The sequence below is a fragment of the Clinocottus analis genome, unplaced genomic scaffold (assembly GCF_023055335.1).
Source record: "Clinocottus analis isolate CAN_PGR_092001 unplaced genomic scaffold, fCliAna1.0.p SCAF_27, whole genome shotgun sequence".
In the NCBI taxonomy this organism is placed as follows: Eukaryota; Metazoa; Chordata; class Actinopteri; order Perciformes; family Cottidae; genus Clinocottus; species Clinocottus analis.
In genome coordinates this window covers 4,623,787-4,636,832 of record NW_027176009.1, presented here as the reverse complement: position 1 = coordinate 4,636,832, position 13,046 = coordinate 4,623,787, and the positions used below count along the sequence as shown (strand labels likewise).

The 13,046-nt window shown below is 41.7% G+C and overlaps 1 protein-coding gene across 3 annotated transcripts in view; it reads right to left on the bottom strand.

The window, feature by feature from the left end:
- The window catches only part of LOC137795169 (metal transporter CNNM2-like), a 33,206-nt gene continuing 20,160 nt past the window's right edge, over positions 1-13,046 (bottom strand). The window contains exons 2-8 of one of the 3 annotated variants that reach the window (XM_068592492.1): positions 11,800-11,943; positions 9,714-9,851; positions 7,594-7,763; positions 6,172-6,265; positions 4,968-5,030; positions 2,596-2,774; positions 1-2,012 (exon numbers count right to left, since the gene is read on the bottom strand). In XM_068592492.1, coding sequence (XP_068448593.1) covers positions 1,725-2,012; positions 2,596-2,774; positions 4,968-5,030; positions 6,172-6,265; positions 7,594-7,763; positions 9,714-9,851; positions 11,800-11,943 — 1,076 coding nt within the window. In that variant the 3' untranslated portion in view covers positions 1-1,724. Of the gene's footprint in view, positions 2,013-2,595; positions 2,775-4,967; positions 5,031-6,171; positions 6,266-7,258; positions 7,337-7,593; positions 7,764-9,713; positions 9,852-10,592; positions 10,659-11,799; positions 11,944-13,046 lie in introns of those variants that run through there. The other 2 variants (XR_011078377.1, XM_068592493.1) reach the window with 2 other exon arrangements.

Sequence of the window (13,046 nt, the reverse complement as noted above, 5' to 3'; positions counted from 1 at the left end):
ATTTGTGAAGAATATCTTTGATTTTGAACTGAATTAACTCAAAAATGATTAAACATGGATTATAATCTGCAATGTGTGGGGAGGTAAAACAGATAAAGTCTAGTCTCTTTCTGCTCCCTACTTTAAAAACAAAAGGTGTTTATGAACTGAACCGTTGGGCAATGTTTTGTGGACACACACATGTACCACAAATGCAAAATAAAAACAAACAAACAAAAACAAGTTCACACATAAACAGTGGAAAGGCATAGCTGTGGATCATTCATGGACATGTTTAATGTCGAGGTTACTTTTTGTGACGTTGATGATGCTCAACATGTTAGATGAGGTCATTAATACTGTGCAATTATCAAGTTTGACTATCCGTAAAATTGGCAAAAAAATAAGACACACAACCTCCACATGCATAGGTATGGATGGCACTTAAAGTCTAGGCAACATCAAGACATTTTGTTTGAGGTCAAATGATGCAAAAACATGAAAGAGACAAAGAGAAGGAGCGACTGACTAAGGACAATTTTGCTTGTGGATGGCTGCAGTTTAGCATTATTCAAAAAACAAATGTACATATACATACATACAAATATATCTGACAATTTATAGTACAGTGATTTTTTTATAATTCATAATCATCTCTTAAATAAATTGCTGTTCATTGCACTTTGTTAAAATAATTAATTATATGATTTCTCTTAAAAGGCAATAGTGTGATTTTTTTTAAGGTGAAAAAGATAGTGTACCATAAGCCTGATTTAGGATAATAGTAAAAATAACAAGATCTGTAATATACATACTGTATCTGTAAAAGACCCTCACCTCCTCATATACATGAACGGATGTTCGTCTCCATATATGTAGCATGTCCTTTTTTGATATGACACACGTGCCCCACGCACACCTTTGTGTACATGCTTGTGCATGCTCGTATGCCAGTTCATGTCATATCATGTCGCCACGCCTACATATATACATACAATATTATAAAATAAATAAATACAGGAAAACATTCTTGGTTCGTGGTTTAACGTTTCTTCCAAAGCGGTTTTTGGTGCAGTCTTTGACCAACCGTTCTGCTTGTTTGGGTTTGAGTCCTCGTTGATGGGATCAACATTCGACTGAGCTTCCCTGAAAGATGCACGGGTGGGGGAGTTGCATTTGTGTGCGTGTGAAAATGTGTGTTTGAATATGTGAGTGTGTGTGTGTGTGTGAGAGGAGAGGGTGGGGGTGGGGGCAAAAACAGTCTGTGTCCAGTGTAAGAAGGGGGGACCAAAGTCTCTGGCCTGAGAAGAAAATACTCTGTGTGTGTGCGTGTGTGTGTGTGTGTATGTGTGTGTGTGTATGTGTGTGTGTGTGAGAAAGGGACAGGGTTTGCATGCACTCCGTTGTCCTCTAGTCCAAGTCACCGCTATGAAAGTGTCGGATTCTCCCTAAACAGAAGCTCAGTCACAGGCACTGTCCAAGTGCACCCTCTGTGAGAGGGTGTAGTAGAGCAGGGATTCAGACGACGCTCAGGTGGGGGCGCTCAGGGTGACGCAGCACCCGTCTTCCCCGCTGCCCCTCCATGAAAGGGTCTCACTGGCTGACTGGGGGCTACTGGTTGGAGCCGAACCCTCACCACTCGCCTCCGCTTCCCCACGTTTCCCTCATCTCCGTCTACGCCACCTCTCCGCGTGTGTCCACGAGACAGGGTGGAGGGTCTGGGTCTCCACCGGGCTCGGCGGTGGCTAGATGGGTCCCTCGTTGTGGGCGCTGTGGTTGCTCTTGCTGAGGCCCACACAGTTCTGCTGCTGGTTGAGCAGGTGGGACGTCTCGTTGGCCACGGACACGGACACCGCCGGGGCGGTGACGGTGCTGCTGGCTGTGGTGGACACCACGACGACGGTGGGCGTCTCCACTCCGTCGTGGAGCTCCGTCAGCGTGAGCTCGATCTTAGTGAACTCACTGTCTGTTGATTGGGGTGTTTTGTCCATCCGTGACGCCATGACGGCGTTCTGGTACTGTTGCCGTGTTACCTAGGTAACAGAGAGGACGAAGGCATGATGAGATCGATAGTTGGCTTGTGATTGATTGGACTGGTGGGACTGGTGGGACTGGTGGGACTGGTGGGACTGGTGGGACTGGTGGGACTCTGCATATGTTTATTTATGTGTATACTAGAGTGGTTTATGTGTGAAATACTTAATGTAGCATGTTTTCTATTCCTCTGGTTTTGTGAAACCAGTGCTTAAAAGATTATTATCAGTTATCATCATCATCATCATCATCATCATTATTACATCCACTTATTTAAATATGTCTTTTAATTTGTTCATACTTCTATCAAACCTTTTTTGTGTCCGTGTAAATACAAATTATTAAAGTGCTTTAAAATCTGACTTATAAATCAATGTATTCTTTATTTCGTTAATTTATTTAATGATTTTAAATTTTATTTCATTTTCTATTGTTTGTGAGGCTTTCTCTTTTTTCTATACCCTTGTTTAACTTTACAATGAATCTATTCATAAATTGCATCGTAATCTTATGCAAGAATCCTCTGTATGTATGCATGCAGACACAAATGTGCTTTTCCTTCCCGCCTTCATGAGTTCTCACCTTTATAAACTGCAGGTCTGTGCGCGCTCTGACTGAGTAGTCGGGTACGTAGATCTGCAAGAAGGAGTTGAGCTGGTTGTTGCTGCTGCCGAGTGTCGGGGTGATGGCGTCGATACGATCACTCCGGTTCAGAGAGTCGGAGTGGTTGAGTCCAAACGGCCGTGGAGGAGATTTATTTTCTGTAAGGAGGTGATGCGAGAGGAGAATACGTTTAAACCCCGAGCCAGTGGTCCTGCAGAAGGCCTCATTAGGGAGTGTTATGTCGACTGTACGCGTGTCTGTCGCAGTCGACGCTCTGCTATGGTTGTGTAGGAGGGGATGCTCACACTTCACATGCTGACCTGTCATCTATTCTTTCTTCTTATTGTTGTTTATATCATACCATATTATGTCATATCCATTAAAGAAACTCAGCGAGAACAACTGCTTGTGGTGATTTCTGATCGTAAGTTGAGAACAAGGTGAGGACTGAAAGGGCGTTAATCTCATCTCGTATGGTTGTAATTTTAATTGTTTTAATTGTAATTGGATAAAGATATTTGTGTTCAATGAGGTGTTATAATTTTGGTGATTCCTAGATTTCATATGTAGCGTCAACATGTGGTTTAAATATGTTGTTTTTGCCATCATCGTCTTCACAACTACTTGATGGATTCTAAAGAAATGTGTCACGGGTATTCATTTTCTCCTACAATGAACTTTGGTGATCTTCAAACCTTTCTCCTCGCGACATCCATCATCAAGTCAACATTTCCTGTACAGGTGCACCCTCTTAGCTAAAGTTTGCATGTAAACACTCTAAACTAAGATGGCAAACGTAATAAACATAATTCTTTAGCATCAGCGCGTTAGCATTGTCATTGTGTGCATTTGCAGACTCTTGGTGTCGGGCACGTAGTATTGTTTCTCATCCCTGCTGCTCTTATCGAATATTCATAATATCGAATACGTTTCCAAGTTTATATGACCCTTGCTATTGATGCATATCATTTTGTCTGGTTAGGTTCTCTGTATATCCAATGCATGTTCATCATGCATCAGGTTTTCATAGAGACACTTGATATATTTTCTGAAACTACTTCAGCTGCTTCAGCAGTACTTACGATCCTGTGTCTTGGTGACATTTTTCCAGGTCGTATTTTTCCAGCAAGTACAGATGCTTGCTGTGATGTATGGAAATCTCATTTCTACGTAAGTCTTTAGGTGAGGGGAGTTTCACACAGCAGCAGGTATTGAGTCGGTGGTCTCCAGTGATGCCGCTTCCCTCTATGTGCTCCTACATAGAAGACTTGTTCTGCTTTTTTTTTTATTTTGTATTTTTTAATTAAAGACAGATTATGTTTTCCACTTCTTAAAGAAGCCTAGTGAAAATCACACACAATAAAGTGGAAACGGCTTGGCCGACGCTAATGCTACTACGCCTGCTGGAATGTATGTAATCCCATGTCGGAATATGTGTGTAAGTGTGTGCGTGTGTGTGTGTGTGTGTGTGTGTGTGTGTTTAGACCAAGCGCAGTGGGCCAAAGACTTGGCATGTGAACTCTTGTGGATTAGTACTCCACTTTCTAGGGGCCGCAGGGGCCAGGTCAAAGATACACACATAATGTATTTACATACACGCAGAAACACACTCAAACGTGTGCTCAGCGGGGCGTCAAACCAAGTGAAAGAGGTGCACTGTAGTTCACTGCTAAAGGGAGGAAGATAGTGTTATTTGTTCAATGGCATTTCCGGATACGTGTGGGTGTGTTTGTGTTCGTGGCAGCATGTCCTTAGTTACGTGTGGACCGTGCGCTCTCTGCGACATGTGCCTGCGCATGTGAACATATGTGTACGTGTGTGTCTTTGTATGTGCGCTCAGTGGCGTCCGGCAGGGGGCTGTAGCTGTAGGTCTTGTTTATGTAGTCAGAGGGTTAGAGGTTAGGGGCGAGCGGGGCGGAGCTTGGGCTCGCTCTGGGGCCTCCAGTGTTCAACACCATTCAGCCACTTGACTAATGGCTCAGGGGATGAGGGTGTTAAGTCTCGATCTGAAACCGTTTCCCCCTCTCCTTCTCTTTCACTTACAAACACATGGATTTACAGCGCGTGTTGCATTCAGGTACAAACCTGCGTTCATCAACCTTATTTTTGGGTCACACAAAAGAAAACATATACTAATGTAGACGATGATGATGATCAAAACGACCAAACACTCATGTCAGTTTACACAAAGCATGCAGGGTTACACTTTTTAAAACTACCTTCTGTTCAACATTTTAATTTCAGCAAAAAAGACCATTATTATTTTGTACATGTAAGTAGTAGATGGGTTGACACTAGTCGGCTATCACACATGAGGATGGTGTATGCATAGAGAGAAAAAGCCACTGTACCTGGAGATCCTGCTAATGATTCAGCTCTACTAACCACAAATGTACGAGACAGGGACAGAGGCACTGCGGAAAGATACAGGAGACAAAGAAAAGAAAGAGGAGAGTCTGTCAAAGCTGAGAAATAATCAGTGCGTTCACAAACATAGTAAACTTGGATTATTCTGGTAGCGAAGCATCAGCAACACTAGTATAACCACCCGTTGTTTATGCACGACAGGAGCTAAAATGCTACTGGGCAGATAAAGTTAAAGTTAAAGTAAATGCACATTGTGTCTTATCTCTTTGATTTCTGACTGCAGAGTGCAGGCACACATGACAGGAAGGTTGTTCTTCTATTTCTCCAGTAGGTGTCTCTCAGATCTCACCGCCCATGTGAAACAGACTAGTTGAAAAAGGCTGTGATTAGTACTGTAGTTTATGAATGAACTGAAAGGACTCATGAGCTGACGCTTTCTAATGATGTCACTGCAGGACAACCTGGCCGGTCTCACACTCGTTCTTCATAAACAGCAAATTAAATGGAGGCTTTTAATTGCAGATGGTCCTAAACTGATTGGTGACATAAAGGACGATGTGACAGTGGAAGAGGCAAATGTGATGTATATTGGTGCTAAAAGGCTTTTTTCATCTTCACAACACGCAATGTTAGTAGATCTTGAAGTTAAAACAAAGAAATATGTCAGAGCTAACTGTCCTCTGTACAATGTGTTGATATAGTGTTGATTTCTAATAGCAACGTACCAAATATACTATATATATATATATATATATATATATATATATATATATATATATATATATATATATATATATATATATTTTAATTAAACAGAAGATGCTAAAGTTGTCACATGTTAAATGAGGTCACAAACAGAAGCAGATGTACAATCACTTTGCTTAACTTCTTTTTTTAAACATACAGTCTAAAATTGGCAAAGTTATGTTTTATAAGAGATTGTCAGTGCAAAGAATGAATCCAAATCAGTATTTTAGTACTTGGTGCTGTAGACACATTTCCGTCAGTAATGAAAGATCAGCTCTATTTCACTGTATTTTTATCCGACATAAGCTCCAATAGAACCCAATAAGACCGGCTTACTTCTTTATAAAAGAAAAAAAGACCTGCAAACAAAGCGACATTATTTTTCTATTAAAACTTGATTTCATTTTGGACAAACTGAGGTGCGTTGGTCACATATCTTACCTGGCGAGGCTGTCAAAGCCAACATCCCATAGAAGGAGAACGGTCCCGCTTCAAACTTCATCCCCTCTTTTCCTGCCTCCACCTCCACTTTCCCCTGCGACAGACAGATCCAGAGACGACAAAGAACAAAGAGTCAAATACACTATGCGATGTGCATTTTATTTAGTATCCATCCTTTTACACTATACATTTGGTATTACACCTATTTCATGTTTAACTCTCAATAGCAGATTTTCAGTATTGAGCATTAGTGCTAGGTTGAGTTAATAACCCTTCCTATCGAGGATTTCCGCTACAGCTTTGCAGTTACACTTTCACAATATTCAAAATCTGCCACTTTTCCTGCTCAGATATATTTATTCACCCTGCCCTCCCTCTTTCTTTTCCTTTTTACGACTTGTAGAAAATCTGTACATCTTAAGGGCAGTGACCCCACGCTTGTCTCTACACCTCACTTGACCCAGGGCTATTACACAAATTGACTTATAGGGGTATTATACAAAGTATGTTAATGTTATTAATATTTGTTTTTATTATTACTGTGGAAAATGACTTTCAACTCTAATTTAGTGCCAGTGATTTGTGACTTCCCTTAACCGTAAGCCTTTTTAAAGACATGATACCAACGAGGAAAACTCATCTACATTAGCACTGGCAAAATATTCAGAGATAGAGTCGACATTTAGACCAGTTTTTAGACTGTAAGGCAACACAAAGGTCAACAGCACTTGTTTTGATTTGCTTTTGAAAAAATAATTGTAACTCTATTGCAAGATTTATTTTAGCTGTCTGCAAACAAAGTGGCACGAAGATTAAAATAGGGATGGTATATAGTAGTACAATAAAGAAGTAGCATGAAACCTGGTGAATTTATAACCAACTACATAGATTTCACTTTCCATATGTGGTGTTTTCTAATTGAAACTGACACTACAGTTAGTATTCATACTTTTCCTCACCACCTCTTAGTATATTTTGAAGTGTTACAGTGAACCAGACATCTGTATTGTTAATGAGCGGTTTATCTACGGTATCGCTGCTTGCTTTAATCAAACCCTGCCCTGCAGTACACTCATACAATGCATACCTTTTTCGGATGCAAGGCCCCTGTGGGAACAAAACCTGCAGTACAGCCCTGTTAGATGGATGGCTATACTGTGAACAACTGTGGGAACAAGGAAAACAATAGATTGTACTGTAGTACTCACAGCAGCATGTCCCTGTCCTGAATCTGTTCAGTGCAACATATAGTGTACTTTGGTTAGGGTACAGATACTTGTATTATTATCCTCATGACTGTATATTGTTCTACAGGAAGTGACATACATTAACTTTGTGCTGTACATCGTTTCTAGCGCGGGAGGCGAGCAGTGGGTACCATGCTGGACATTTTGGACTTGGTACCTCGTTGCGCCCACACACCTGCAGTATGAGGATGAAATAATCCACGGGCTTGTTCCTGTGGAAGAGGTAGTGCTCTGCCGCCCGCTTGTTCTTCTCATCGTATTTCAGCTCCTGGATGACATGTGGGTGTTTCAGCAAGCGCAGCAGAATCTTTTCTGACATCTGCACCGCTCCAAACGGCTCGACCTCTGAACAACCGGAGGGAAGCAGAAAAAGACTGTGAGGAACTTCAGTTATAGCCAAACACAAACGTGTAGGGCTGATAGCTGTAGCAATATTTCAGAGTTTAAAAAAGTCAGTAATATATTGGCTGATAATATTATTTTTACACAATAAATAATTATATTTTTTGTAATCCCTCCCTTACTCCCTCAACAGGATAAAGACAATATAATGCCTTCATCTGAATGACTATAAGTATGTCACAGACATCGAGTAGATCTTAAAAAGTAAATAAAATTGTGACGAACAGAATGAAACCTATGCAAAATGTATATTTTGTTTAGTATAAATCATCGACAAATTAAACAAAATCAAACATCAATGAAATTAGTATATATCATCAACATCACGATGGAAAAAGTGTGGGGTTTGATCAAGGTAGTTCAATTTTTCCTTTTTGTATTTTTTGATCTTATGAGCATGTTTTGGCAGCTTGTGGGCTGGAGTTGGTTGTTGCACTGGACAGTGCTACAACGCAGCTGAACAGGCTGATATCCTCCCATCTGGTTTCTGCGTCATGACCCCATGTAAGTCACTGACCACTGTTCATGCTTTACTTCTGTTCCTGCTCTAATGGCACGTTGCTGGCGGCTGTCGCCTACTATTGATATTTTCTGTGTCAGGTCCCCGGATACCATCTGAGATACTGCTAAATCTGTCACGTTTCTGTCTGCTGATTGCCCACAGCAAGCCTTGAAGCTCGTGCGGTGTGAAATTTTTCCTTTTATTCTTGAGCAAGTGTCCTGATACTCCGGCAATTTTAAGGGGCAATTACGCTGAAATCAGATGATTTCGTTACATTTGATAGGAAATTTAACAAGCAATTTACGAGTTCTTGATAGTTTGATGAATCTGACTTAGAGACCTCAGAAGGGTTTTGATTTAGAAAACAAAAATGTTCTTGCACGAGGCCCAAAACGTTTCTTTATATTGTAGTTTTCCCGATCGTTATCCGAGTTTCCGATATGATCCTCCTATGTTGCTCTTCTTGAAGGTTTGTTCTAATCAGTGTTTTTATGTGTTCAGCTTTCCCTTATTAAAGCTAGTGGGTGTTGTTTTTTTCCTACATATACTTGAGCGAACTAACACGACATAATTTATAACTTTTAAACATCGTGTCTAAATTGTGAGTGGTCTGCCTTCAAGGGGCCAATCAGCTCCTTCATCTGCGCGGCGGTGATATGTGTCAGCTGGCTGCTGGCTCCACCACCAGGAACTAAACTCCCTAATAGTCTTTAGAGGAACTTAATCAACGCTTAGCTGCTAGGTCAAAGTTCTGAAGCAAATCCAACTGCAATGAGACATCGTCGACTGCTGCTGCTCCTGCTGCTGGCGTAGTGCTAGGATATCCAGCAGCCTGTTCGGAAATCCACTTCCCAAGGGAAAGCGGGTGACATTTTTCACATTTTACACTAAGTATGTCAACTTCTGTGAGAACCCCGATCATAGGCCAAAAATGCTGGATGTGATGTCACTGAGGAACGCGTGTAAGCAAACAGGGTGGTGTTTTTAAAGCTGTGAGCTAAGATCTCAACATGTAACCTTCAGTGCATGACACGCAAGCAAATAGACGCCTGCCTTTTTTTGGATGTCTGTGCGCAGTCTGCACAGACATCCCGTGCCGTGCTCCCGAGAGGCCTTCCACCTCTTTGCACACACACACACAGACACACTCGTTGTGAGTCCTCACACAACTCATTCCCTCACACACACAAACAACAGATACTCATTCTACACACATACTCACGCCTCCCTGCACCCCTTTGCCCGAACCCCAAAGCCCATATGGGCACATCCACACACAAACAGCTCTCTTACACACACACACACACACACACACACACACACACACTTTCCCCACAGTGAAGGGGTGAGGGCACACTGGGGGAAGACAAGCAGCAACGCAGCCCACTTGCCTGTTGCTAGGAAACGCAGGGTAGCCAGCAGAAGCTGAGGTGATATTTTAACCTTCATTTCATTGTCGTTAGGTTTGAAGGCCGAGAAATCCTGCTTCCTTTCCCGATGGGTTATTTTCTTCTTCGACTTGTTGTCAGCTGAGGAGGGAGGATGAGAAGTAGAGCGTAAGAGACAAACTAAAACTTTTTGTGCAACAACAACAGGTCGGTCCGCACCGCTCCACAGACGGTGAGCAACTCCTCCCGGGTCGTAGGGTGACTAAACTGGAGTTACCCAAAGCTTATTGCTTTTTCCCGAAATGTAGCTGTGGTGTTCTTCTCAGAACTAAAAGAGAGCTATAGGGGGCTACATTGTTAGCTTACCACATTCTTGACATTACTTAAAGCCATATGTATTAGGACAACAAATAGACTGGCACGTACTGCATGTCTGCAGGCCTTTACTGATACTGTAGCGGTGTAACCAGCTCGTGGGTTTGGCTCATGAAACATGAAACAGGTTTTACTGTCTGACAGGGATGAAACCTTTATGACATTTTTAAGTAAAGCAAATAGTGACTGAACAAAATATCTATTGTCGAGTACTCTAAAAAGTTGTATTTTGTTGAAGGTATCGGTAAACAACGCAAATATAAGAATCTTTTGGGGGAAAAACATAAAGCAGTTCTCGTTGGAGTAATATTCTGTAAACACTGACAGATTTCACATGTCTGAGCTAGGACCAGGACAGTTTTTTGAAGTGCTATAATCAATAATTGTCGATAAACTATTCTCTACATGTCATGTGGAAGGGATCACCTAAAAGTGATAAACCCAAAGCTCCCTTCAGCTCCTGCCATTTTTTCAGCTAATTTCTTTGTTTTTCTTGTTGCAACTTCCCTCTTTTGGTTCAGTCTCAGCGCTCTCATCATCGTTGTTTTCAGACAGAGCAGGAAGCTGTTTTCCCTGAATGGCAGACAGACAAAGATGCTGGCTGGTGAAGATTTAGTTGCTAAAGAGCATGATATTTTAGGAGTTGTATAGGAGTTGTTGGAGAGCAGACCAGAGCCACACAAAGAGATAATGTTGTTAGATGGACACAAGCACAACTCCAATGGATGTTAAAGTCTGACAGTTCAATGTTAACAAAGGACAATTTAAATGAGCTTTAATTTTATTTATGTTTTCCAAGAGAACAAGTTGTAAAGTTAAAAAAGAAGAAAATCATATGTAGTAAATTGTGATGGCTAATGTGTTAGCAATCACTTTCTTCTACCTTCAGAAAACATGAAGCATGGAGCAACGGCAATATTGATTTGCTAAATTCTCCACTATGTTCACAAGCGAGTCACTAAATGTGTCTGACGGCTGTTTGGTGCTACGAGTTCATGTTCAGGCAGGCTTTGATGAAACAGACGGTGAAACACATTAGTGCTGGTATTGTGATGATTTAGCTTTATATTAGAGTTTTAAAAATCCTATGTAGTGTAACTTGGTTACTTGTTAATAGTCAATGGCTTCTGAGATTGGAGTGCAGTTGTTTTATCAAAGCGTACGCCGTGAAAAAAGCTGCATCTGGAATCGGTGTTGATGACAACTAACACTGAGCAGAGAGCAGAGAGGGTACATGGTCATGTGACAATCATCCGTGGGTTCACCGCTGTGAACGACACCTTTCACATTACATGTAGCCATTTGATTTTGTATCAATATGAATATATTGATTAGTGCAGCTTTTATATTCCACTCTAACTTAAATAGGCAGTCAATGTACGCACCATTCTGATTACAGATTACATTTAGTTCAAATAAAAATACATCTCCACATTTATTCATGAATTACTGCACCATGACGTTTGTCAATTTGTCAATTATTCGAAAGTTATAAAAAATATACATTTAGATAAATTAGCTGCATGAGTTAGACCCACATTGAGTTGGACTTTATATTCATGGTCCCAGTGTAAAACTATTCATCAAATAGAGCCCAACTGCTGGGCTTGGATCAGTTTCTAACAGATCAAGGATTTCAGACTGGTGCTCTTGCTGTGACCGGCCTCGAGGCTCAACAGTCGAAGGGGCTATGTGCTTCAAGAGGGGAACCTACTGTACAAGTCAGTCTCGTCCAGGATCTCTGACTTGATGATTTCTTCAATAACGTCCTCCAGGGTGACAATACCCAGAACCTCGTAGAAAGGGTCTCCCTCGCCCTCATTGTTCACCCTCTGAACTATGGCCAGGTGGGATTTTCCTAGCAAAACACACACAAACACAGGTAATGAAGTTAGGGTCATGTAATTATAAAGGGGGTTGAATATGGGTGGCAGTGATGGAGGTACAAATGAACAAACAGGCAGGGACACACAAGGCTATTTCCACCCATTTTAACATCAAGTATCCAGAATGAATGCTATATTCATTGTATTTCATATTGTTGAATAGATAATGTTTCGGCTGTCATAACACGAGGCTGTTGTGTGTATGACAGCAGTTTGATAGTCCAGATGACTCACGGAGCAGGTGACATAAAGTGATCTGCTCATTGTATCGGGTCAATGACCAGGGATGCGATAGGGCAGATAGAGGCAGGACAATGGTAGTTCAAGTGTTAACGCTGCCAGCAGAAACTCAAACAGCCAGAGAGACAGACAGTCAAACAAGTCTAAATATCTTCATATGAGTCCCCTTAGCCCTCCCTTCCTCTACATCTGTTCCCAGGATCCTCCTGTGAGCTGCACCAACTGGAAAAAAAGAAAAGAAACAAACTGCCGTGTATGCAGAGAGTACTGTCAAGTAAAACGCTAAACAAATTCTCTGCCTTTTTCTCAGCTTGTGATCATTTAAAAGGAATTTTCCAGAGGCCCAGGCTAATATTAGCCCCTGCAAAATGAAGTTTCCATTCCGCCCCGGCGATATTCTCACCGAGCGAAGGAACAGACTGGGCGAAGCCTCTGCTGTGTGATCAGATTGTCTCGGAATGGGCCGTTTGCATGCAGATGCACCTCGGTGTAAATAATGGAGGACATCGGCCCGAGCGTGTGTGTGTGTGCGTGGACGAATGAACGTGTGTGTGAGAACACAGGTACACTGAGTCAGTGCTCACATGCTGTTTCAGCTAATGTTGGCTGCTTTGCTGCAGGCAAGTACAGACTGAGGGGACTGATCACCAAGAGTGTTTTATTGCACTGCAGCTTTCTGCTTCCTCACAACGCACTGACGCACTGGTGTGCAGTGTGCAGAGGCTGGGAGTCTGAATGTATGTGGGGATGTTGTGATCATTAGATGCAGAATTGATGCTTTTAAGAAATGTACTCATGTTACAGGCTGGCAGGATAAAAAGAGATATTAATAATG